The sequence below is a fragment of the Scyliorhinus canicula genome, chromosome 6 (assembly GCF_902713615.1).
Source record: "Scyliorhinus canicula chromosome 6, sScyCan1.1, whole genome shotgun sequence".
Taxonomy (NCBI): Eukaryota; Metazoa; Chordata; class Chondrichthyes; order Carcharhiniformes; family Scyliorhinidae; genus Scyliorhinus; species Scyliorhinus canicula.
This window is the reverse complement of record NC_052151.1, coordinates 116950775-116978611: the sequence shown is the minus strand read 5'-3', so window position 1 is coordinate 116978611 and position 27837 is coordinate 116950775. Positions and strand designations below refer to the sequence as shown.

General features: G+C 51.6%; 1 protein-coding gene across 6 annotated transcripts in view; it reads left to right on the top strand.

The window, feature by feature from the left end:
- The window catches only part of blk (BLK proto-oncogene, Src family tyrosine kinase), a 156460-nt gene that overhangs the window by 33427 nt on the left and 95196 nt on the right, over positions 1–27837 (top strand). For 2 of the 6 annotated variants that reach the window (XM_038799959.1, XM_038799956.1), the window contains exons 2-4: positions 10990–11087; positions 15438–15480; positions 17156–17313. In XM_038799959.1, the coding sequence (XP_038655887.1) occupies positions 11029–11087; positions 15438–15480; positions 17156–17313 (260 nt within the window). In that variant the 5' untranslated portion in view covers positions 10990–11028. The remainder of the gene's footprint in view (positions 1–10989; positions 11088–15437; positions 15481–17155; positions 17314–27837) is intronic. The other 4 variants (XM_038799960.1, XM_038799961.1, XM_038799957.1 and 1 more) reach the window with 3 other exon arrangements.

Below are 27837 nucleotides of genomic sequence, written 5' to 3'. Positions count from 1 at the left end.
GCTCAGCTCCTCCCTCCCTGTGACTGCCCAGATCCTCCCTCCCTGTGACTGCTCAGCACCTCCCCACTACCGGGGGTCTTCTCTCACAGTTTAAAGGTATAGCTGTACCAAACCTTGACACAGTTTGACACTTTGAATAGTGCACTGGAGTTTTGTAAGAAGGAACCTGCACATTTCACACCCTCAGGGCGTCCCAAAGCATTTCAAAGCCGATGAACTAGCTTTTGAAATGTAGTCAATGGCCTGGATTCTCTGCCGCCGGTAGCGGGGTCCCCCGATGTGGCAGAGAATCATGCGTTCAGTATACATTAGGATCAGGGCCGGGAGTCTCCCCTACCTGGCGGGGCGGGGGGTCCCGGCGGGACGGAGTGGCGTCAACCACTTCGGCGTTGGGCCTCCCCAAAGGTGCGGAATTCTAAGCACCTTTAGGGGCAAGCCCTCACATTGAGGGGCTAGGCCCGCGCCGGAGTGGTTGCCGCTCCGCCGACCGGTGCGAACGGCCTTTGGCGCCCCGCCAGCCAGTGCAACCGCCGTATGCGCAGGGGAGGGGGTCTCTTCCGCCTCTGCCATGGTGAAGGCCATGGCGGGACGGAAGAAGAAGAGTGCCCCATGGCACAGGCCCGCCCGCCAATCAGTGGGGCCGATCGCGGGCCAGGCCACTGTGGGGGCACCCCCCGGGGTCAAATTGCCCCGCGCCACCCCAGGACCCCGGAGCCTGCCCGCACTGCCAATCCCGCCGGCACCAGAGGTGTTTTGATTCCCGACGGCGGGAAAGGCCTGTCAGCGGCGGGTCTTCGGCCCATCGGGCTTCGGGCGATTCCCGCCCCCGCCGATTCTCGGGGGGTGGAGAATTTGGGCCACGGCGGGGGCGGGATTGACGATGGCCCCAGGCGATTCTCCGACCCTGCGGGGGGTCGGAGAATTCCGCCCCAGCACCCGGTATCGATGCTTCGCCCCCCCCCCCCCCCCCTCCTGCTGGTAGCAGGGTCGGGGTTCGTGCCTGTGCGCCAGTGGGAGAATGTAAATGAATGCAAAGAGGCTTCAATGACCCGTTTGCATCCATTTGACACTGAAATCCTCTGGATCTGGAATCACTTGGGCGGGATTCACTACATGTATCAGCAAACATGAACCTGATGTGTTGGACCCAGCGGTGGGGGAAGGGATAACTGTTTAGCACACTGGGCTAAATACCTGGCTTTAAAGCAGACCAAGGCAGGTGGGTTCAATTCCCGTATCAGCCTCCCGGAACAGGTGCTGGGATGTGGTGACTAGGGGCTTTTCATAGTAACTTCATTTCAAGCCTACTTGTGACAATAAGCGATTTTCATTTCATTTCAACTCCTAAAGGGAGTTGGCAAAGGTCCATTTGGAGCCACCCTCCACCTCCATAATGCACTGTATGCCCACTCGATCCACGGAGATCCCCTAAAATGAGAGACCTCCAAGGGACCCCAACTAGAGGGACCGCAAGGGAGACCCCTCACCAGAGCCCCCCTAAGTAACAGGACCCCCACAGGGACCGTCTGAATAGGGAGACCCCCCCACAAGGACCCCCTAAATTAATAAATCCCTTTAGTTAGGGGGTACTTGTGAGGGTCCCTGTTGTAATGTAGTCCCTGTGGGGGAGCCATTTTAGTTAGGTAGTCTCTGCGGGGTCACTTTCATTCGGGCATCACTGGGGTGTCCTTTTAGTTCGGGAGGTCCATGTGGGGGTCTCCCTATTTAGGTGGCTGTTATAACCTGCCTGCTTACCATTGGCTGGGGACTAATGTCAATCCCACAATCCTGTGGGAGTATGAGCTTCCCCAATGAGAGGGGCGGAGAAATCATTAGCAGACTCCCTGCATAAATAGAGCTGGCCAGTTTGGAACCAGACAGAGAGGAGTTTATATATATATATATGTAAATTTGTAAATAAATGTTATTTCTTTGTATCCTGAAAACTCGTGCTGGATTCTTCGTGGCCCTCACAAAAGTGGCCCCTGTGAGTGTCTCCTTTTTTGGGGGGTCCCTGGGAGGGTGCTCCCAATTTCGGGTGTCCCTGGGATTTAGTCACCCCCCATACCTGGGGGAAGGGGGGGCACCCAGAAAATCCCGCTGGCCAGCCGCCCATTATATTCTTTAAACAATTCTGCATTACGCGGCTAGTATTACTTTTATTCAGATACACTGGATTCTCCCTTCTGGGGACTAAGTCCCATGCCGGCGGGAAAACCGGCGTCAACCACTCCCGCGTCAGCAGCCGCCGAAAGTGTGGAATTCACCGCATTTCCTAGGTTGACGCTGGAGGGTTGGCGCTGCACCAACCGGCGACAAAGGGACGATGCGGGTTCGTGCATGCGGTGCAGGGCCGGCGTGATCTCGTGCATGCGCAGAATAGCTGCCGTGATTCGGCGCATGTGAAGGATGGCCGGCATATCTTGGCGCATGCGCGGGGGGGTTCTCTTCTCCGTGCCGATGCCCGGGCAGTATGGCGGAGCCCTACAGGGGTGTGGCACGGAAGAAAGAAGTACCCCCACAGAACAAGCCTGCCTGCAGATCGGTGGGCCCCAATCGCAGGCTAGGCCACTGTGGGGGCACCCCCGGGGTCAGATCCCGTCGCGCCCGCCGAGGACCGCCCACGTTTACACACCTGTCAGGTCCCGCCGGTGCGTGAGGTGAGTTATTCACGCCAGCGGGACTGGCCAAAAATGGACGGCCGGCATCAGGGCCTGGGGAATCACTAGCGGGGCCACTGCCAACAGCCCCTGACCGGCATGGCGGGAATCCCGCCACCGCCCGAAAAACGCGCTGGAGAATATGACACCCCCCCGGGGATTTTCTGACCTGGCGGGGCATCGGAGAATCCCGCCTTCTGAGTCTCAGATGGCTGTCTTGCAGGTTGTTGCAATGAATCGTGAACACAGACTAGTCCATCATGCGAACCCGCCTCCCATCCATTGATTCTGTCTTGGGAAAACGGGCAGCATAATCAAAGACCTCTCCCACCCGGGTTATTCTCCCTTCCAACTTTTTCCATTGGGCAGGAGATACAATAGTCTGAGAACAGATTCAAAAACTGCTTCTTCCACACTGTTAGCAGACTCCTGAATGACCCTCTTATGGATTGAACTCATCTTTCTATGCATCTTCTATACTGTTGTAGCACTATTTTTATTAAATTTAGAGTACCCAATTATTTTTTTTCAATTAATGGGCAATTTGACATGGCCAATCCACCTAGCCTGCACATCTTTGTGTTGTGGGGGTGAGACCCACGCAAGCACGCGGAGAATGAGCTACTCCACATGACCAGTGACCCAGGGCTGAGATCGAACCCGGGTCCTTGGCGCCGGAACGCAACAGTGCTAACCACTGCCCAACCTCTGTTGTAGCACTTCTACTCCGTATACTTCGTCCGATCTCTATGTCTATGTATTTACATTTTGTATTTATTATATGTCCTATGTTTTTCATGTGTGGAATGATCTTGCTGGACTGCACGCAGAACAAGACTTTTCACTGTATCTCCGTACACGTGAGAATAAATCTAAATTTAATCTCAGTGAAGATTACGATTTAGTGAAGATCCATTGCAGCATTTTGGGCGGTATTCTCCCCCCGCCACGCCGGGTTGGAGAATTGCGGGGCGCCATGCGAATCGCGCCATGCCGTCCTGACCCCCGCACGCGATTCTCCCACCCCCCGAAACCAGCGCCTCCCGAATAGCACCAGGCCGTTCGGAGAATTGCCGCAAATGGTGAGCGGCGATTCTCCGGCCCGGATGGGCCGAGCAGCCGCTCCAATATGACAGGTTCCCGCCGGAGCCGTCCACCCCTGGTCGCTGCAGGTGGGAACTGTGTGGGAACACTGGGGGGGTGGCTATGTGGGGGGTTGGGGGAGGGGGGCTCCTTCACCGGGGGTGGTCCTCCGATGGGGTCTGGCCCACGATCGGGGCCCACCAACTAGTGGGCCTGCCTCTCCCCCCATGGGCCTACCTAGACGTTTCCCGCGCATGCGCAGGATGGCACGGGCCGGGCAGCACGGTTGTCTAGTGGTTAGCACAGCTGCCTCACGGCGCTGAGGTCCCAGGTTCGATCCCGGTTCTGAGTCACTGTCCGTGTGGAGTTTGCACATTCTCCCCGTGTCTGATAGATAGATAGAGAAATACAGCACAGAACAGGCCCTTCGGCCCACGATGTTGTGCCGAACTTATGTCCTAGATTAATCATAGAATTTTGGACACTAAGGGCAATTTTTCATGGCCAATCCACCCAACCTGCACATCTTTGGACTGTGGGAGGAAACCGGAGTACCCGGAGGAAACCCACGCACACACGGGGAGGATGTGCAGACTCCGCACAGACAGTGACCCAAGTCGAAATCGAACTTGGGACCCTGGAGCTGTGAAGCAATTGTGCTATCCACAATGCTACCATGCTGCCCTTAAGAAGAAGTTAATCTACACTCCATTATTCTACCCTAATCCATGTACCTATCCAATAGCCGCTTGAAGGTCCCTAACGTTTCCGACTCAACTACTTCCACAGGCAGTGCATTCCATGCCTCCACTACTCTCTGGGTAAAGAACCTACCTCTGACATCCCCTCTATGTCTTCCACCATTTATCTTAAATTGATGTCCCCTTGTAATGGTGTGTTCCACCCGGGGAAAAAGTCTCTGACTGTCTACTCTATCTATTCCCCTGATCATCTTATAAACCTCTATCAAGTCGCCCCTCATCCTTCTCTGTTCTAATGAGAAAAGGCCTAGCACCCTCAACCTTTCCTCGTAAGACCTACTCTCCATTCCAGGCAACATCCTGGTAAATCTCCTTTGTACCTTTTCCAAAGCTTCCACATCCTTCCTGGGTTGCCTGGGTTTCGCCCCCACAACCCAAAAATGTGCAGAATAGGTGGATTGGCCACACTAAATTGCCCCTTAATTGGAAAAAATAATTGGGTAATCTAAATTGAAACAAAAAAAAGGATGGCACGGGCCAACTGCGCATGCGTAGGAATGAGCTGTCCCAACTGCGCATGCGCGGGTTGGCGCGGTGCCCATTTAGCACCACGTGGGGACGCTGGAGTGGCGTGAACCAGAATAGGTCATGCCCGGGACCTGTTTGCGCCGTCGTGAAACGCGATGGCGTTCACGATGGCACGGGCACTTAGTCCCAGGAGCGGAGAATACTGCCCAATATATTTTATCTTATTTGCCACCCAATGGTTGTGTTTATGTTCTAATTTTCCATTTTGAAAGTATACAAGACTCTGACAAGACAGCCAATTCAAGTATATGGATGTGAAAATATCAAAATTTATTACTCACAATAATAGGGTCATGTTTAATAGTTGGGCGGGAAGGCATACTCACAAGTTTTAAATATGTAAATATCAACACAGTCCCAGAAGACCATAGGCTGCACTCCCCTGTGCGAGAGACCTGACTGGTGATGATATAAACTGAGGGTCACCAAACTTCAGGCAAGTGGCAATGTTGAGAAGATGGGGGGGGCGGAATTCTCCGCTACCGCGAAAAATCGGGAAGGCCGTCGTGAACTCGGCCGAGTTTCACGACGGCCTCGGAGGCTGCTCCTCTCACCTTATTCACCCCCACCCGGGGGGCTAGGAGCGGCCCTCCGTAACTCTCGGCTGCCAGGCCTTGACGCTTGCTCCAACCCGCGCATGCGCGGCTGACATCACGACGGCTGACGGCTCAAACTCGCGCATGCGCGGTTGCCGTCTTCCCATCTGATGCCCCGCAAGACGAGGAGGCTTGAACTTGTGGGGCGGCGGAGGGGAAAGAGTGCGTCCCTTTGAGACGCCGGCCCGACGATCGGTGGGCACCGATCACGGGCCAGTCCCCTCCCGAGCACGGCTGTGGTGCTCACTCCCCTCTCCGCCCCCCACAAGCTTCAAACGGGCCTTTGGCACCCATGTTCACAACGGCAGCGACCAGGTGTGGTTGCCGCCGTTGTGAAACGGTCGCGAACGGCAGGCCGCTCGGCCCATCCGGGTCGGAGAATCGGTGAGCGCCGATTCTTCGGGGGGGGGGGGGGGGGGGGGGGGGGGGTGTGGGAGAATCGCGGGGGGCGTCAGGGGGACGTGAAATTAGTCGCCCGGCCCTCCTTCGATTCTCCCACCCGGCGTGGGGAGCGGAGTATCGTGCCTGGGGCCTTCATGAACAACCCCAGCTGGGACAGGAATTGAACCCATGCTGCATGTGTTGTTCTGCATCACAAACCAGCCATCCAGCCAACTGAGCCCCACTTAAAGCTGGGGCTAACTGCCTTTGAATTTGGTATGCTTACTAGATGTGGATTTGACTTACAAAAAATACAATGTTCCCTTTTAAAGTTTTTGACAAAATGGAAACTGAGTTGAGATAGATTGAATGGCAATAGACCTTTCTTTCAGTCCGGTAGTGGAAATTTTAAACCTCAATGTTAAAAATGACGTGTGAGCACACTGACAGATATACCTGAGGTTGCTTATCTGCTCATCCACCTAGCTGTCTGCTCTGAGGTGGTTTTAGCAACGCTTTTCTATTGACCACTCAAAGAATGGTAGAAATATGGAACGCACAACCACAAGGAGTAGCTGAGCCAAGTGACAAAGATACTTTAAGGAGAGACTAGAGGAACACATGAGAGAGAAAGAAACAGAAAAGTAATAATACGGTTAGATATAGAGGAGTGGAAGAACATAGAACATAGAACAGTACAGCACAGAACAGGCCCTTCGGCCCTCGATGTTGTGCCGAGCAATGATCACCCTACTCAAACCCACGTATCCACCCTATACCCGTAACCCAACAACCCCCCCCCCCCCCAACCTTACTTTTTAGGACACTACGTGCAATTTAGCATGGCCAATCCACCTAACCCGCACATCTTTTGGACTGTGGGAGGAAACCGGAGCACCCGGAGGAAACCCACGCACACACGGGGAGGACGTGCAGACTCCGCACAGACAGTGACCCAGCCTTATGTGACCCAGCCTTATAAGAAGGCTTATGTGGAGTACAAATTCTGGCATAGACTTGTTAGGTGAATGGCCTTTTCTGTGTCAATGTAACTCAACCAACGTTGAGTTGGTCAACCTTGGTCAACCCTTTAAAATGAAAAGGTTACTATATCTATATATAATGCTGAATAACAATGAAATTAGTAATTTGTGTGATGATTAGAAGTAATTGTAGTTAGAAGTCAGAAAGTGTGCGTTTGTGGTATTTTTGTTTCAAATGGCTAAGTTTGTGTTTTTCTCCTCAACTTAATTAGGAAATGTATTGAAAGGACATTTTATTAATTAACACAACTTTATGTGTTTTCTTTGACACAAGTGTGTCCATTTACAGAGATTTCCTGTGTTAGAACTGCTCAAGAAATGCTTTGCAGATGTGAAGATTTTACAGGCAAGCTTTCCTCACTTGCTGTTGTTTACTGCATCTGATTTTGATGCAGTGTGGAGGGGTTAAATACTTCCTGTATATTGTATAAATTTAAGCTTCACCTGGGAACATTAATGGTGAATGCCAGCCAGCTGAATGACTATTGTGGATGGGTGCTGGAGCAAGGGAGCTTCGTAGCTGTACTTACGCCTCTCTCTGTTCTCTATGTGTAACTTACAGTACAGTTCACTGCACTGTGTTCAGTAGCAGAAAGTCTGGCTAAATATTTTCTCCCTCGCCTGACCATTATTATACCATCTCTAGCACTACCATGGTTGTGGTTAGCTAACTCAGTAGTATTCCGTGCAGGTTGGGGACATTCTTGGTTCAATGGAAGAATATTTTTGGACCAATATAGTTGTAAAATATCAGTCCATATGTTACATTTATAAAATTGTAATTTTCGAAAGTATGCCTCTATAATGGAGACTGCTAATGGCTACCTGATGCGTTGGATTATAAAGGTAAATTTACCGATCCTTCACTTTAGTGATTGTAGGCCTAACTCTGATCTTCATTCCTTTTGAGCACATCAATAGTTGAGAATGCGGGAATGGCCTGATGTCTAGATGATTAAAGCATTGAAGTTGCCATTAAATTTGAGGCCAATTAGGGCTCCGCTTACGCCTCAGTTCATTTATCCAAGGCATAAGTGCAATTATGCAGGCTGGGGAGATCCCAGGGTTAATCTGGGGCCTATGCTAAAGCTGTTTATTTCTGCCACCATTCTGCTATAATTGAACACAGTGCCTCTTGGTGACAAGAACATTGGGCAGTGTTTCAGTCTCTAATTTCTATCCAATCATCGTTGATGCAAGTCTGGGTTTCAGATGAGAATAGCCTCAGCCCTGTTGGTCTAAATCAGGGTTTTCCAAACTTTTCCCGCCATGGAACTATTTTGACCTCCCAGGGGTACTGACGGAACTCCTGAGAAACATTCTTATTGTGTTGAAGAGTTAAAGCAAAAAAAACTGATTGTTTTTGCACAATAGGTACAAACATACAAAAACCTAATTTATAAAAGTATTTTCTATTTCTTACATGTATACGTTTGTTATGATTAAGAAGTTCTCTTGTTAATAGAAGTACTTAAATCTTGCCTTCTTGTCAATTTTAATGGGAGGAGTGTGGTGCTGTTCCTTTGGTTCAATTGGTTATGAGGAGTGTTGCTGGAAAGCTGGATTCTCAAATTGGATACACACACAGGGGGCAAAATTCTCCGACCCCCAGCAGGGTCGGAGAATCACCTGGGGCCGCCGAAAATCCCGCCCCCGCCGTGGCAGAGATTCTCCACCACCCGGGAAGTGGCGGTGGCGGGAATTTTGCCACTCCGATCGGAGAGGCCCCTGCGGTGATTCTTCGGCCCGGTTGGGCCAAAGTCCCCATGCTGGGAGGCCTCTCCCGCCGCCGAGGTTTGAACCACCTCTGGAATGGCGGGATCAGCGGCGGGAGCGGGCCGCGGGGTCCTGGGGGCAATTGAACCCCGGGGGGTGCCCCCACGGTGGCCTGGCCCGCGATCGGGGCCCCCCGCTCAGACTCCGGGCCAGTGCCCTGGGTGCACAATTTTCCACCGCGGCCGCCACGGACTTCGCCATGGCGGAAGCGGAAGAGAACCCCACAGCGCGCATGCGCCGGCAGTGACGTCAGCGGCCAGCTGCCGCTGACGTCACTGCCGGCGCATGCGCCGACCGGCGAAAGCCTTTCGGCCAGCCCCGCTGCCGGGGGCGACGGTTTTTTGCGCCAGTCTTCTGGTGCAAACCGCTCCGGCGCGGGGCTGGCCCCCAAAGGTGGGGAGAATTCCCCACCTTTGGGGAGGCCCGACCCCTGAGTGGTTGGCGCTACTCCCCTACGCCGGCACCCTCCGTCACGCCGGGTAGGGAAGAATGCCGCCCAGGCTCTCTCCCTCTCAGACACACACAGACTCACAGATACACACACTCACCTCTCTCTCAATCACTCACTCACCTCTCTTTCTCTTACACACACATACTCACTTCTCTCTCTCACACACACTCACCTCTCTTTGTGTCTCCCATATACACAAACACTCACCTCTATCTCTCATACACACACATTCTCCTCTCTCTCAATCACTCAGTCACTCACATACCTCTCTCTCTCACACACACATGCTCACTTCTCTCTCTCCCCCGCACACACTCACCTCTCTTTGTCTTTCTCACATACACACACACTCGTCCCTATCTCTCATACACACACACACTCACCTCTCTCTCACACACACTCACCTCTCTCGCACAGACACTCACCTCTCTTTGTCTCACACATCCATACACACGCCTCCCCCTCACACACATACACACTCGCCTATCTCTATCTCACATGCACAGATAAATGCAAGAAGCCAAACCCTCAGCCCTCACTCTCACATGCCGTTGATCCTTGTTTGCTCTACACCCCAATCCTCATCCCTTTTTCCCCCTTGCCATGCCACTCCAAGGTCCACTTCCCCACTCCTGTTCTGAGACCCTCTTTCCCCACTCCCTTTTGGAGGCCTGCTTCCCCCATTCTGAGCCCCTCTTCACTGACTTCTGTCTGATGAACACTTCCTCTTCCAATAGTCTGTCCTCTCTCCCCATTGCTCTGCTGCCTGTGTTCGCCTTGATCTGTTGCATGCTGTTTCCAGAATTCTAGATTCTGAAGAAGCCTGTCTCTGATTGGACAATCTGCTTCATAGCGTTCAAACTTGTTTCTATATCAGTCTGACCTGCTGTGGAACCCCAGGGAGCCTCCCACTGAACCCTGGAGTTTTGCAGAACCTAGTTTGGAAAACCATGGTCTAAATGAACAAATAGTTACTGTTAAAGTTCATGTCTATTTATTTTATTTTTTTAAATGTTTCCAATTAAGGGCCAATTTAGCATGGCCAATCCACCTACCCTGCACATCTTTTGGGTTGTGGGCGTGAGACCCACGCAGACATGGGGAGAGTGTGCAAACTCCACATGGACAGTGACCCGGGGCCGGGATCAAACCCGGGGCCGGAATTGAACCTGGGTCCTCAGCGCCGTGAGGCAACAGTGCTAACATGGTGTCACCATGCCGCCCACGTTCATGCATTCATAATTGTCACTCGAGTGAAGGCCTTTTGGACGCTAGTTTTGGAGAGACTTCTAAACCAGTTGCAAAACCGATCTTTAGAAGAGGGGAGGAAATTGGTTTAAAAGAAATTGAGGTCATGCTGATGTTATGTACCATTAAAAAAACACACACTAAGTGTTAGTATATCACAGATCAGAAGTTAGTTGGCACACATACGTTGCCTGACCACAACTCAAGCTGCTTAGCATGAAAGGCCACAGACCTGGTTTAATTCAGTTGTCTACTGAATTCAGGGTATCCATTTGATGATTGTTCAAGTTTATGTGTTGGCAAAAGAAATGTTGCTGATGGCAATCTGTGGTGTATTAACAGAAATGTGACCTTTGAGGTTAATTGAAACTACCTGCCCCATGGTTAGAGGCACAGTGATGAGGTTTACCTGCCAGAAGTTCATTAAAGAATCACTTAGTTTCTGGGTGTTTTTTGTTTCAGAAAGGATGGGCTGTGCCACTAGCAGTGTAAAGAGAAAACATGGCTTTCCCCACCAGGGCCAGGCTAATCAGCTGCACTGTGAAACCATGTCACAGCACGTGAGTACAATCACAACAATGCTTTACTTCATCCTTTAAGGCGAATGTTTAAACAATAACAGAAAATACTGTAAATGCACAGCGGGTCAGACAGCATCTGAAAATAAAATCAGTTATGCTGTACTGATGAAAGGTTTCTCAACCTCAAAACGGGTCTGTCGTTCCCTCTCAGATCGATCCACTGCATTGCTGGCATTTCCTGTTTCCTTCTCCCATTTTGATGTTCGCAATCTTTTTTTCCCCAACATTTTATCCTTACCACTTTAAATTAGCCATGCAACCCAGTGAATCGCATGATGATAACAATCTGTAGGTATTGATAAGTGTCTACCTTGGCTCATAGTAACACTCTTGCGTATGAGGGTCCTGAATCTCACTTTGGACTTCAACACTTGGCCTATGAGCAATAATGAGAAAGTGCTGCATTATTAGAAATGGATGAACTGTTAAACTGAGGGTGGGCACAAAGGAACCCATGCCACTCGAGCAAAGAAGTGCAGAGTGTTCTTCAGATGTTCAGGCATATTTTCAGTTATTAAACAAAATCCAGATTAATTGGGCAGGATTTAATCCTCAACCAACATCCCATAAAACAGATTAACTGGGCATTCATCTCATTGCTGTTTACGTGACAAAACAATACATGAAAAGCAATACATTTGTTGCGAACAATGTCCTGAGGATGTGCAAAGTACTATATAAATGCAATTTATTTCCTACTGTCATATGCCTTTTATATTGTAGGATAGAGAATAGGGATGCTTGTAAGTGCAAGTACCACAGCTCATTTTGGTATACACAAATGATGTGGACATCGGAATACAGAGTAAAGTTTCACAATTTGCCAATGATACTGTGAGGATGATACAATTCAACTGCCGAAAGATATGGATGGGCTAGCAGAATTGGCAAACAAGTAGCAGATGGAATTGAAGAAAGGGAATTGTGATGCATTTTGGCAGAAGGGATAGTGAGAGGCAATATAGGTTTAGTGACACAGCTCTCAAGTGTGCAGGAACCGAGGGACCTTGAGGTTCATGTGCATAGATGTTTGAAGGTGGCAGGACATATTGATAGAAAATAATTAGCAATGCATATGCAATCTTCGGCTTCATAAACAGAGGCAATGAGTAGAAAAATAGATAAGTTATGTGGAACCTTTATAAATGTCTGGTTAGGTAACAACTAGAGTATTACATCCAGTTTTGGTTGCCACTATTTAGGAAGTATGTCAGTCATTGGGAAGGTGCAGAGAGGAATTACCAGAATAGTTTCAGGAATGAAGGAATGAGGAATTTTAGGTAGAAAGGTAGGTTGGAGAAGTTTTCCTTCGACCAAAGGAGACGGATGGGAGATTTGATGGAGGTTCACAAGATTCTGGCCGTTGAGGTGAAGAAGATAAAGAAGCGCTCTCCCCATCAACTGATGGTGCAAGACCTGAGAAACACAGATTTGAGGCTTTGGGTAAGAGATGTAGGGCAGCTGTGAGGAGAACTTTTTTATGCAGCGAGTTATTATGATCGGAACTCATTGCCTATGTTGGTGGTGAAAGCAGATGAATGGTTTCAAAAGGAACTTGGATGTGCAGTTGAATGAAAAACTTACAGGGCTAGGGAGATAGAAGTCTGATTGAATCTCTGAAAAGAGAACTGGTTTGGGCTCTTGGTGGGCTGAATGGCCTCCCTCTATGCTGTAATGCCTTTCTGACCCTCTGAATCTAATTCTTGGATTTTTGGGTGGGCTTGGGAAAATCTAGTATCCACCAGGTACAGCCTCATGGGGCCATGCAGTAGCAATGGAAATTATTTTAAACTAATTGGAAACAAGTGAAACCTCTTACAATCTAATAAAACCCTGAATTCAAACACACTCGTACTGATACTAGAAAAAAATATTCCATGGTTTGTAAGCAAAAAACCATATCAAAAGCATATTGTGTTATTGCAGTGTCTTAAAACTGTCAATCATGTTTAGATAAATAGGCCACTTGTTGAGCTGAAGCAAATTCATTTTTTCTGAATCCCAGCAAATCTTCATAATGGCTACAGCTATCATAACAAAAGTTTTCAGATACATTTCTTAAAACTGGAAGAATAGATGGTGACCCATTTCTATTTCAAAACTTTTCAGAGTGCCTGCCAATCGATGGAAGGAAGCCGGGTCTAAGATTTTTTTAGTTTTAAAAGGCAGAGTTTTTTTAAACAGCCAGAGCTGTGATCTATTTAAATCACAATATAAAACACGCCAGCAGAGACTGACAAGACTTTTCTTTGACATTTTTAAGACATTGTGGAATTTTTGACAATTGGAAAAGTACTGAAATGCATGAAAAGAACAACGTGCTGCTTCGTGTAAGGGTCAACTAATAATAATAATCTTTATTGTCACAGTAGGCTTACATTAACATGGCAATGAAGTTACTGTGAAAAGCCCCTAGCGCCACACTCCAGAGTCTGTTCGAATACACAGAGGGAGAGTTGAAAATGTCCAAATTACCAAACAGCATGTCTTTTGAGACTTGTGGGAGGAAACCGGAGCACCCAGAGGAAACCCTCGCAGACACGGGGAGAACTTGCAGAGTCCGCACAGACAGTGACCCAAGCCGGGAATCGAACTTGGGTCCCTGGAGCTGTGAAGCAACGGTGCTAACCACTGTGCTACCGTGCTGCCCACATACCTTTGCAGGACAGAATCCTATGATGAATCGTTGCTTTAAAAATACATCTACATTGCAATACATCATCTAAGTGTGACATATGAAGAAGATGTCAAAAAAATTACACTTGCCTTTCAAAATTTTCTCAAAATCTTAGCAACCTTCCCTAGTAGTTACAACCTCTCTAAGGAGATGTATTTTTAAGGCTTCCAAAACCCCACATAATCACACAAAAATGGTGTGTGGGAGAAATTACAATTTTCCAGTGGTTCTCACAGTGGGAACTCCAACCTTGGCTAGGTCCTAAGTCCTTCTCAACCTGCCAAATGGTGTGAGATTGGGAAGAAAGAGATAAATTGTTTTTCTCTGAAAAACAAAAGAGTTCACAGTGTTTTGAGCCCTGACTTTCTTTGGCAATGACAAAAAGGCTCTATATCCATTTTATTGACTTAATCGGCATATTTGAGCAGCATGGAAAAGAGTTCCTCTCCGTGTCATTCTCCATAACAAATATACATCTCGTAGAAATAACCTCAACACTTTTTGGATAGCATCAATTTTAAAAATACTTTATTGATATTTTGACTTTTATTTTGTCTCTTCTGACTTGCATAAACTCTCACTTTAAAATGTCAGCCATGGTTCCATGGCATTCTTATCTTTGAGTCCGAAGGTTGTAAGTTTAAGTCGCACTCTGTAATTTAAATACATAATCCAGGCTAACATCTCAGTGCAGCAGCAACCCAAAACTGCTTTCTCTGTTAAAATATCCCATGGAACATTTTGAAAAAGAGCACAGCAGTTCCCACCAGTGTTCTGCCCAAATCTATTATTCAACCAACAAAAGTAAAACAGGTTACCTGGTCATTATCCCACTGCTGTTTGTGAAACCTTGCTGTGCAAATATTTCCTGCAATAGTATTGTGCATTTTGAAAAATACTTCAGTATCTGTAAAATGTTTCAGTGTATCCTGAGTTTGCGAAAAGCACTAAGAAAATGCTAGTTATTTTTCTTTCTTTCTTAGTTTTAAATTATTTTTGTCCATCAATGTTTCAGCAATAGAAACAAGGAGCTGGATTCTCCACTGGCGGGATTCTCCGTTTTGCCAGCAGCCCCACAATAGGAAACCTCATTGACCAGCCGGCGTAACGGAGCATCCCGCCGGGGGGTGAAACAGGAATGTGGCACAGTGGGATGGAGAATCTAGCCCAAGATCTCAACTATGAAAACTACCTCAAGGTTATTTTGGGTTTCCATTTGTATTTGAAATACCAATTTTTGACATTTCAGTTACTTGAATGGATCATCCATTCGGCGGCACGATAGCATAGTGGTTAGCACTGTTGCTTCGCAGCTCCAGGGAGCTGGGTTCGATTCCCGGCTTGGGTCAATGTCTGCGTGGAGTCTGCACATTCTCCCTGTATCTGTTTGGTTTTCCTCTGGGTTCTCCGGTTTCCTCCCACAAGTCCCGAAAGACGTGCTTGTTAGGTAATCTGGACATTCTGAATTCTCCCTCTGTGTACCGAACAGGCGCTGGAATGTGACGACTGGGGGATTTTCACAGTAAATTCATTGCAGTGTTTATGTAAGTCTATTTGTGACAATAAAGATTATTATTATCCATGTTCATTTAACTGTAAAATAATTTTACTGAGGAACTGCCTCCAAAAAAAACTATTTACATCTTTTACAGGGTCACCTTGATAATCAGATTTCATCATTTGAACACTCGCAGGGTAAGATTGTTTCTCTTTTTTGTGTACTGAGTGCCATACATGTGCTTCTCTCTTACTATGGCCGGAAATTGGTGTTTGCAACAGGGTCCTGCCCACCAGTTGGAGAACTGGTCGGGACCATCATCGCTTTTCTCCAGGAGGTCCAATGCAATTACAAGGCAAGCAGGCACTTACCTGGACACTGAGGTCCTCCCATTGGATTAATTCCTCAACAGGGTGGAAATTAATGCCCTGTCCACAAGACCTGTCTGTTAGTCAGAGGTCAGCAGTTCTCCATTACTGGCAGTGCAGCCTGGAGCTTTGGCCACTGCCAGTAACACACTGGGACCTTCAACATTGGTCATTGCTGGATTCATGGTGAGAGATAGGTCGGGTGTGACGGGGGTCATGAATGTTTGCTGGGCAACTTTCTGGAGGCACGGCGGACCTGTGAAAGTCTCATGTAATCCCTAAGTCACCATTAAATTCTGGTGGGCTCAGGTAAGATTGATTTGATAGCCTGCCCTTTTCTGACCTTGTGGAGTCTGTCAACCGTGTTTATATAGGTTGTGGTAGACTGCACCACCATTTTAGTTTCTTAAAAAACCTTTAGTTGCAGTTTTTTTTGCACTTCCGTTCCATGGTTATGGGGCGGGATTCTCCAATCCCGCGGCAGAGTGTCCACGCCGTCGTAAACGTCGCGTTTTATGACGGTGTGAACGGGCCGCTCCCACGTCTAATTCTGGCCCCTACAGGGACCCAGCATGGTGCTGGAGCGGTTTGCGCCACACCAGCTGCAGATCCCGGCACGAACTGTGCGCCGCGGGATTCATGAATGTGCAATTACGCCGGCGCCAACGAGGACATGCGTAGTGGCGCCGGCGCCGACACTTGCATGCGCAGAGGCCTCCTTCAGCGTGCCAGCCCCGACACAACATGGCGCAGGGCTACAGGGGCCGGCGCGTAGGAAAGGAGGCCCCCAGTCACTGAGGCCAGCCCGCTAATTGATGGGCCCCGATCGCGGGCCAGGCCCCATCGGCGGCCCCCCGGGGGTCAGAGTCAGTCCCCCCTCCCCCCCCCCCCCCAAAACAGGCCACCCCCGACCCTGCGCGCAGAGTTCCCGCCAGCTGCGACCAGGTGAGGACGGCGCCAGCGGGACTCTGCCTTTTTAGAGCGGCTGCTCGGCCTATCTGGGTCAGAGAATCTCTGCAACTGGTGCTGTGCCAAGCCAATGGCGCGATTCTCCATGGAGCGGAGAATATTTGGGTGATACAAGTGTTAATTTTGTTGTTGATTTTATTAGCACCACAAAATGTCCATGCTGTCAATCCAGTGAATGTTTTGCAAGTAAAAGCATTTTTGCAGCAACTGAGGGTTAAGACAGGAGTTGTAATTAAAAATATAGATGCAACCATTTTCTTAATAAACTGGATATTAGAGTGTTTATCAGACCATCAGCAAACCATTTCACAACTCAACAGAATTCATTCCTTCGCAGGTCTGACAGCATCTGTGGAGAGAAAAGGGAGCTAACATTTTGGGTCTGGATGTCTCTTTCTCCTACAGTAAATGGAGTTTATTATAACAGTATCCTACAGTAAACGGTCATCCAGACTTGAAACGTTAGCTCCCTTTTCTCTCCACAGATGCTGTCAGACCTGCTGAGATTGTCCAGTATTTTCTGTTTTTGTTTCAGATTCCAGCATCCGCAGCAATTTTATTTTCTATTAGAATTCATTTCTTGATGGCCTTTCTTCCAGCTGAGAAGAGAGTTGTAGCATTGCACGACTATGAACCAACAAGTGAACGTGATCTGGGGTTTAAGAAAGGAGAACAACTGATTGTCCTAACAGAGTAAGTGAATGTAGTTACTTTCTTTATCTGGTTAAATAAAAACAACAGCTTCCAAAGCCTTTGAAAAGTAATTCTTAACCTATCGTGATAGTGTAGGAGACGAAGATAATGATGCCATTTGTTAACCACTTTAAGGTAGGCTACATCATATAATGTGAAGACCTGCCATCATAATGCAGGAGTGGTACTTAGTTAATATTGCTGCATTAGCTATGGGTGCAGTATTTATACAGTGCAATTGGTGAGAAATATTGGTCCAGAATTTGCAGTTGTAATGGTGACAAAGCTGTTATTACAACCATCATTACAACTGTAAGACTGACAGCAATTTCTACCAAACGGTGCGACTTAAAATACATAATAACAGAAGTTTCTGCTTATGATTCCCTATTCCTCCACATGGTGTGTTGTTGAAGACCCGATGAACAGCAAGCCATAGAACTAATTATTGTGGTATTTTTCAAGTTAAGCGTGCAGACCACGAAGGTACAAAAAACAGAAGCTTTATTGGAAAGGTGTTTACTCAACAGGTTGTAAAGGTAGACTGCCCGTTTGCCTGCCCAGAAGGCTGATGACATCATTAATACGTCACGTGGTCGGACTCTTAAAGTGACCGTGTTCCAACTAAGAACAAACATGAAAACACAACACTTTCCTCCCCCTTTACATTAGAGGTTCTTGCAATGAAACACAGGCCATTTCAAATGTGCGTCTACCACAATATTAGATACATGGGCGGAATTCTCCTGCAATCGGCGGGGTGGCCCGATGCCGGCGCCAAGAAAGGCGCGAACCACTTCGGCACCGGGTCACCCGGAACAACGGAAAACCTCCGACCTGGAAGGGGCTAGCAGCGGCGTGACGCCAATCGCGACAGCGTGACGCCAATCGCGACGGCGTCACCCGTCACAGACGGGCCGGCCGTCATTGACGCCGCGCAGCGTTGCAGCACAAACGACGCCACCGCCGGAGACCCGAAAAATGGCAGCCCGCCGCGCAGATCCGAGGTTCCAGGAGCGGGACATCGAGGCGCTCCTGGACGCAGTGGAGCAGAGGAAGGAGACCCTGTACCCTGGACACGGCCGCAGGGTCGCACCACACCGCAGCCGGCACGTGTGGAGGGAGGTGGCAAAGGCCGTCAGCGCTGTGGCCGTAACAGTCAGGACAGGCATCCAGTGCCACAAGAAGGTCAATGACCTACTCAGGGCAGTCAGGGTGAGTACACCCCCCCCCCCCCCCCCCCCCACCCCTGTCCCCCTCCACGTCCCGATGGGCGGCATAGCCGAGCTGAAACTGACATGGCTGCATTCACCCATGCAGGCTGCATTGGCAGGGTGGGGTGTGAACCTATGCCAACATACACACAACCGCTGGTCCCCATGTATATGTCCGCCTAACATTGTTGCCCTTTACCCCTGTCACCCCCCCCCCCCACAGGAGAAGCGCGCTCATAACAACCGGGATCGCGCCACCTCACCGTTCATGAAGAGAGGGCCCTAACCTTGCAGGCGGACCCGAGGACCGGAAGGATGCGGATGCAGAGGTCGGAGGCACACCGCCACCCGTCCCAGCGGATGCCGACCGCCCCCAGGACATGCCAGGGCGCCCACAAGACAGGGGTATACCTGGAGTGTCAGGCATACGTTGCCCCCACCCAGTGCCAGGACACCCACGAGCCAGGGATAGACCTGGAGCGTCAGGCGTATGCTGCCCCCATCTCGTGCCAGTGCGGCGACGCCGGCGGGCTGCACTCAGCGACGGGGAGGGCAGCTTCAGCAACAAGCCCCCATCCCAATCAACCCAGGACACTGACACACAGGACACACCCACCCAGGACACACCCACCCAGGACACACCCACCCAGGACACACCCACCCAGGACACACCCACCCAGGACACACCCACCCAGGACACACCCACCCAGGACACACCCACCCAGGACACACCGACCCAGGACACACCCACCCAGGACACACCCACCCAGGACACACCCACCCAGGACACACCCACCCAGGACACATCCATCCAGGACACACCCATCCAGGACACACCCACCCAGGACACACCCACCCAGGACACACCCACCCAGGACACACCCACCCAGGACACACCGACCCAGGACACACCGACCCAGGACACACCGACCCAGGACACACCGATCCAGGACACACCGACCCAGGACACACCCATCCAGGACACACCGACCCAGGACACACCGACCCAGGACACTGACACACAGGACACTGACACACAGGACACTGACACAAAGGACACTGACACACAGGACACCCACACACAGGACACCCACACACAGGACATTCACACATAGAACATAACCCACACACAGGGGACGGACGGACGGACAGGACACACCACTCCAGGGGACCCCGGACTTCGGGTCGGATGAGGAGCATGACATTACGCCACTGCTACCTCCTACACCCTCCACCATCGCAGAGACACTCACCTCGATTGGACATTTTAGGCTTCTGGTACACTAACTGATGCGCACAACACAGCCATCCCGGTATAGCAGGTGGAGGTAGGTGCAGCCGAGGGGCCGGACGGTTGGAGGGCAGCCCGGCCCCAGCAACCATCTGCCGCCCAGACAGGTCCCGGGTTCCTGAGTTACCACACCCACCCATGGACCCGATGCAGGCACGGACCCAGGGAATATCGAAGGGGGTGACGGCCGGCTTGCGGCAGCCGAAGACGCAGGTGGAGGAGTCCACCTGTGTCCAGGAGCAGGGAGTGGTGCCAGTCATGCGTGCCACCCAGGCCGACACTGCACGGGTGGCGTCTGTGGTGGAGGCAATGGGGGCGACGGTGTCAGACATGGGTAGCAATATGCAAGGCATGGAGATTTCCGTGCAGGCCCAGGACGTGGTTGCCCTCTCACAGGCAGCCATGAGCCAGAGCCAGCTGCAGATCGCAGAGACTCTCAACGCCGTGGCCCAGTCTCAGCAGGCCATGGGCCAGTCTCTGCAGGCCATGCCCCGGTCTCAACAGGCCATGGCCCAGTCTCAGTAGGCCATCGCTGAGGGCATCGATACCATTGCCCCGGTGCTGGCTGGCGTCGCCCAGACACAGACAGGGATGGCCAACTCCCTGAGCACGGCTGCAAACTTGCAGACCCTTGTTGATACCAGGTAGGGGCTCCAGGACTGGAAGCGCTAGTTGCCGGGGGGGCATCGGGTGCTGGATCCATTTGCATCCCCGACCCACGGGGAACTCTGGGGGCCATCGGGTACCACGAGGGAGGAGGAGGCGCTGGGACCCGTTCCGGGTCCCCCTGCAGGGGAGATCCCGGAACACCGCAACACCTTGGACTCCACCCCCCCCCCCCCTTCCGTCCCAGGTGCATCTGGTGTGCAACGGGCATGACAGGCTGGCAGCTCGCTATACTGGTTGCCCGCGCCACAGCCTGGCCCATCCATGCCGGGCCACCCCAGGAAACGGCCGCCAAAGGGGTCCCTAGTCACAGGGCAGGGATCACAGGAGTCTCTGCTGTACCGTCTGGGGAACCAGTTAGACGTAGTCATAGGGCCCGTAAGGCCAGAAAATTAGACACTGAGTAAGTTGGCATGGATGCAGGGCACAGACTAGTTATAGGGGCTTGGGCACGTGTATGAACTGTTTATCATTAAAATCACTTCCACACCAACAGAAGCTGCCTTTGTGCTCTGTCCAATGCATGCGGGGATGGGGTGGGAGGTGAGCGCCAGTGTGCGTATGATAGGACATCGAGCTCAGGTGAGTGTTCCCCTCCCTCCGGATCGCGCTCCCCACCCCCCCAGGCAGACGACGGGACCGTGCGCTGCAGTATCATGGCCGCATGCAGGAACGGTCCAGGTGGAGCGTGTTACTGTGGCCATGGGTCAGGCATTGTCTAACGATGTAGAGCCCGGAGCTTATCACAGAGCGTGTTGTCATCATCCTCCATGGCATCCAATTGACCTGCTCCCACTGGCGACCGTGTGAGTCCTGCCCGATGTGCAATGGAGGGGTGGTGTGCCTGCGGGTGATGCGGTGGTGGGCGGGGTGAGGGCAGTTGGTGGTGGGCGGGGTGAGGGTGGTTGATGGTGGGTGGGGTGAGGGTGGTTGGTGGTGGGTGGGGTGAGGGTGGTTGGTGGTGGGTGGGGTGAGGGTGGTTGGTGGTGGGTGGGGTGAGGGCAGTTGGTGGTGGGTGGGGTGAGGGCGGTTGATGGTGGGTGGGGTGAGGGTGGTTGGTGGTGGGTGGGGTGAGGGTGGTTGATGGTGGGTGGGGTGAGGGTGGTTGGTGTTGGGTGGGGTGAGGGTGGTTGATGGTGGGTGGGGTGAGGGTGGTTGGTGGTGGGCGGGGTGAGGGTGGTAGGCTGGTGCCGTACTGTGCTGTCCATTCCCATACTCACCGATTCTCACACCCCCCTAGTCTGTGAACCGTGCGGCTATCAAGCCGTCCCGTGCCCGCTGGCCCAGCCGGTAATGGTGGGCAGCCTCCCATCCAAGTCCAGCCCATCTGTCCTGTTCATTGCCCCCATCCTCCTCATCTGGGGAGGCCTGCCCGTCGTCGTGTTACTCCTCCCCCTCTTCCTCCTCTGCCTGCGGCACATCGCCACTCTGCTGGGCTATGTTCTGGAGGACGCAGCAGACCACACCGATGCAGCCGATCCTATCTGGCAGGTACTGGAGGGCCCCTCCAGAGCAGTCCAGGCACCTGAAGCGCATATTCAGCAGCCCAAAACACGTCTCGATCACACCCCTGGTCGCTGCATGGGCATCATGGTAGCGGTTCTCCACGTCGGCCTGTGGCCTCCGTATAGGCGTCATCAGCCACGACTGCAACGGGTAACCCTTGTCGCCCAGCAATCAGCCCCTCAGCCGGGGATGAACGATTGGGCCAATACGAATGAGTCATGCACACTTCCCCGGTAATGTGTGCAGACGTGCAGGAGCCTCATCCGGTGGTCACAGACTACGTGAATGTTCATGGAGTAGGTCCCCTTCCTGTTCATGAACACAGCTCTGTTATCCGCTGGTGGCCGTACAGCGACGTGCATCCCATTGATTGCCCCCTGGACCATGGACATACTGGCCACGGCAGCGAATCCCACTGCCCGGGCATCCTGGTGGGCCAGGTTCACAAGAAACGGCATGTAGCGGTCCCCAATGGCATACAGGGCGTCGGTCACTGCACGGATGCACCGATGCCTGCGAGATGCCGGACAGGTCCGCACTTGGTGACTGGAACAACCCCGTGGCGTAGAGGTTCAGGGCCAGCGTAACCTTGACGGCCACTGGGAGAGGGTGTCCTCCCCCAGTGCCATGTGGTGCCAGATGTGCCATCAGGTGGCAGATATAGGTGATGGCTTCCCGGCTCATCCTGCGTCTCCCCCTGCATGCCTGGTCCATGAGGTCCTGGCACGACGAGTGGGGCCGGTACACACGGGGCCTCATCGGGCTCCTCCATCACCGTGGCACCACCTCCTCTTCCTCGTCCTCCTCCTCGTCCTCTCGGGCGGGCAGCGCTCCAGCCTGGGAAGCTGCCACCTGCCTCCCTGCAGCACTCTCCTCTGCGGCAGCCTCCGCCGCCTCCCAGACACGCTCCTCCTCCAGCTCCCCCAGGGCAACATGTAGAAGAGCGGCTGCCGCCACGGCGGCCAACATCGCTGGGTGATGACCAAACATAACGGCCAGCAGGCGGTGGCGCGTGGGTGGTGGAGATAGACGACATGTCATCATTGCTCATACCCCCCCCCCCATCGCAGCCAGATGCCATGGTCGTGACTGTTGCCAGCTGGCACCCGGCCAGGCAAACCCAGCACCCCCCCTTGCCGGCATCCCCCTCCCCGGCACTCCCATCCCCAGCCCCCCCCCCTCCCCGGCTCTCCCATCCCCGGCACTCCCATCTATAGCCAACCCCTTCCCTGGCACTCACATTCCCCGGCCCCCACCTCCCTGGCACTCCCCTACCCGGCACTCCCACTTCCAAGCCCCCATCTCCCCGGCACCCCCATCCCCAGCCCCCCTTCTCCCCAGCCCCCCCCCCCAGCACTCCCATCCCCGGCACCAATCCCGTCCCCGGCTCTCCCGCTCCCCGGAAACCCCCCTCCCCGACACTCCCTCTTCTCCGGCACTCCCATCCCCAGCGCCCCCTCCCCGGCACTCCCATCCTCGGAACCCCCCTCCCCAGCACCCTCCTTCCCGACACTCCCATCCACAGCCCCCGTCTCCCGCACACCCATCCCCATCCCCACTCCCCCCCACTGCTGCTGGCACTCCCATCCTCGGCACTCCCATCCCCAGACCCCCCTCTCCTGCACCCCGCCCCTGCCCGGCACTCCCATCCCCAGCACCCCACAGCCACGGCACCCCCCACCATCCCCTTCCCACCCGAACTCCTGTCCCCCTCCACCCCCAGCACTGACCACGATCATCGGCAGGCACCCTTGGCCCTGGGGTGCACCCTCCACCGGCAACCCCCCCCCCTACCCCCACCACGGTTGTGCCGTCTCCTCTCTGATGGCCGGCCCACGCCTGGCCTCTCTGACGGCCCTACCTCCGCGCTCACTGTGTGAGCCAGCATGACTGGTTGATACCGTTAAAATCATTGTTCGATTTACGTCAGCGTGACCTGTGGTCTTGTCGGCAGGACTTCGACCCACCTGGGCCGGAGATTTGGAACCGCCCCGGGGCCCATTGCATCGGTGCGATTTTTTTAATGCCGGAGAATATGGCAGCCGGCATCAGAGCGGCGGGGTGGGATTTGCGCCGCCCCACGGTGATTCTCCGACCCGGCTGGGGTGGTCGGAGAATCCTGCCCTATGGGTGTAATGGTGGTAAGTGGCAGCAGGTTTTGAACCTTTGAACATGCCGAACACATGCCCGCCTTTTCTTCGATTTTGCTATCAAGCGCTGGCCACCAAAAATGTCTTCTGGCTATCTCCTTCATTCTTACTATCCCACAATAACCTTCATGAAGTTGGTTTAGGACGGTTCATAGAATCATAGAATTTACAGTGCAGAAGCCATTCGGCCCATTGAATCCGCACTGGCCCTTGGAAAGAGTACAGTTCTCCCCCGTTATACCGCGCGTGTTCGGGTCCAAGACAGCCACCCGCGTTGTATCCGAGCCGCGGATATCCAAGATGGCGGATATCCAAATGAATGAACGAGAGGAAACATCGCTGACTGTGCTGAACATTGCTGACTGTGCTGAACATCGCTGACTGTGCTGAACATTGCTGACTGTGCTGAACATCGCTGACTGTGCTGAACATCGCTGACTGTGCTGAACATCGCTGACTGTGCTGAACATCGCTGACTGTGCTGAACATCGCTGACTGTGCTGAACATCGCTGACTGTGCTGAACATTGCTGACTGTGCTGAACATCGCTGACTGTGCTGAACATTGCTGAATGGAAGGGCGTTTTAAATAAAAAACATCAAAGTTCGTTCAAGTCTTAAATCAAGTTTTAAATTTATTAAAATATATACAATAATATATACATACAATAATATACTTAAAATTGTACTTTCAAGCATATTTTTAAAAATCATTTAAAAAAGTCTGTGAGTTTCTTCTGGCACATCCCCTTCCTCATCTTGACTTATGCTTGCCTCTGGAGGTTCTTCAGGTGTAGGATGTATATCGGGTCGAAGTCTTGTTGCTCTGTGTATGCTGTGAGCCACTTCAGGTGCGTGATGGCATCCGAGTGGCTCTTTGCCACTGTGGTCTGGGGTTCTTCTTCTTCTTCTGCCTCCTCTTGGGTGACCTGGTTGATGATCTCCTCCTCTGTGAATGTTTCTGCGGGTGCCATGTCGTCCTCTGCTGCTGCCCACCTGTTCACCCAATCCTGGAGTGTTAGGTTCTCATCCAGGTGGTCCTCTAGCCTCTCCTCAGCTGCCCTGATCTCTACTTCAGTAAAGCCTACGAAGTCCTCTTCATCCGGTTAATGTTGGGGTCGTGGGAGTGCTGCTCGTAGGGCCTTGTTCCAGCAGTTGGCGATGGTCTTCTCCGTCACAGCTCCCCAGGCCTTCCCTGCCAGATAACAGGCATCCTTGATGGTGATGGCTTTCAGGTAATCTGGGACAGTGAGAGGAGAGTCTATCATTTCCAGGATCAGTTCCTTTTTGTATACAGACTTGAAAGTCTGAATGATGCCAGCATCACATGGCTGGATCTTGCTGGTGGTGTTCTTTGGGAGATAGAGCACTTGGATCTGCCCGTCCCTGGTCTTGAGAACATCTCCCTGAGGGTGGGCTGAGCAGTTGTCCAGTAGGAGTGTGGCCTTCTGCGGTAAGTTGCGGGCACTAAGGTGGTCCCTGACACTGGGTACGAAGAACTTGAAGAACCACTCCTCAAATAAGGAAGCTGTCATCCAGGCTTTGCCAGAGTTCCGGTAGGTAATGGGTAGGTTCTCCATGTTGATGTAGTGAAAGCATCTAGGAGACTTGAATTTGCCCACAATCAATGGCTTCAGCTTGTGTGTTCCCGTGGCATTGCTGGCAAACAGGATGGTGAGCCTGTTCTTGGCTTGCTTGTACCCCAGAGTCTTGTGGGCATCATCCTTGACAGCTAGGGTCTTGTCAGGCAGCATCTTCCAGTAGAGCCCTGACTCATCTGCATTGTAGAGTTGCTCTGGGGTCAGCTCCTCTTGCACCATGTAGTTCTTGAGGATGTCGGGAAAGGCTGCTGCTGCTCCTGAGTCGGCGGTTCTCTGTTCACCACTGATGGTAACTGCACCTATCCCATGTCTTTTCTGGAACCGATGGAGCCAACCCTTGCTGGCTTCGAAATTGCTGTCCTCTGGGTGGAGCTGGTGATGGAACTTCTCAGCCTGAGTCCTGATGATAGGTCCAGATAGGGGGGTGCCACCAGACTGTTCCTGGACAAACCAGGTGAACACAGCCTTCTCCAAGTTAATGTCACTAGCGTTCCTTGCCTTTTTCCTGCTAAGCCCTTCACTCTGAGAAACTGTCCCAACATATGTTCTTAACTTGGGCTCATCTTTCACCCACCCACGGAGGGTTGACTCTGGTACACCAGTCTCTCTGGATAATTTTGCCTTTGTTTCCCCGTTTCGAAGCCGGTCTATCAAATATATTTTTTGCTTCACTGTGTAAGACTTGCGCTTAAACATTTTGAACGACAGTAACTGAACTCGAAGATACCTGCACTGGAAAAGGTATCCCTTTTATGGCTGGGTAATCAGGCTAATCGGTCGCGGCTACTCATCGCGGCTAATCGTTCTACAGTAATCATCGCGGGTAATCATCGCTGCTAATCGGTCTAATCATCGCGGGTAATCATCGCTGCTAATCGGTCTAATCATCGCGGCTAATCATCACGGCTAAAAAAGGTGCTGTTTTAAAAAGAGTTTAAAATGAGTCAAGTAAGTTGGGGTCCATAAGCCCCCCCCGCCGTATTGCGGAGCGCAGTATAACGGGGGACTACTGTACCGTACTTAAGCCCACACCTCCACTCCATCCACGTAACCCAGTAACCCCACCTAACTGTTTTGGACACTAAAGGGCAATTTAGTGTGGCCAATCCACCTAACCATCCTCAACAATGGCGGAACGATGACCCCCATTCCCCAGCGGAGATAATCAGCGTGTACGGATAGTTTGAGTCTTTCAATAACATATGGCTTCAACTCTGGGTTTGCTCCCATGGTCTTGCAATGAAGCAGCAGGTCCATAACCTCTTAGCACTGCTGCCTCACAGAGCATTCAATTCCGATCTCAGCTGACTGTTATGTGTCGAGTTTGCATATTTTCCCCGTCTCTGTGTGGGTTTCCTCCCACAGTCCAAAGATGTGCAGGTTCGGTGGATTGGCCATGATAAATTACCACTAAGTGTCCAACGGTCAGGTGGGGATAGGTCAGGGAATTGCGCCTAGGCAGGGTGTTCTTTCGGAGGGTGGGTGCAGACCTGATGGGCCAAGTGGCCTCCTTCTGCACTGTAGGGTTTCTATGGATAGTAGTGGATTATTTGTGGCATACTTCTTAACTTCTCCTGTGGTTACATGAGTGTTATCGACTGCTTCAAAATAGAAAATATTACCACTGGAGTATTCATGAATGACTCCATAGATAAAAGTAATCTAAAGAGTCCATCAGTGTTCCCAGGGAGATTTAATTTACAATATTTTATTGTGTTTGTATGTGCTGACAACAGCAATGCCCATCTCTGCAGCCGGAATGCTGTTAGAGCTGGAATACCAAAGTATTGTGCCGTCAAGTATTGTTGTCAGTGGTGAATGATCTCTTAGTAATTACATTTCCTTCAAATAGGTATTGGTAAAAATGTTTGATTCCAAAAATGATGCCTAGATCTTCCTTCTCCATCTGCGCATAGTTCATTTCTGCTTTGTTCAAGAACCTTGATGGAAATGCTATTGGTTTCACTTCACCATTGGGTATTATATGAGAAACCACAGCTCCCACTCCATAAGGTGATGCGTCACAAGAAAGTTGCAATGGTAACTTCGGATCAAAGTGTGTCAGGACTTCTGACTTTAGGAAGGCCTCTTTAGCTT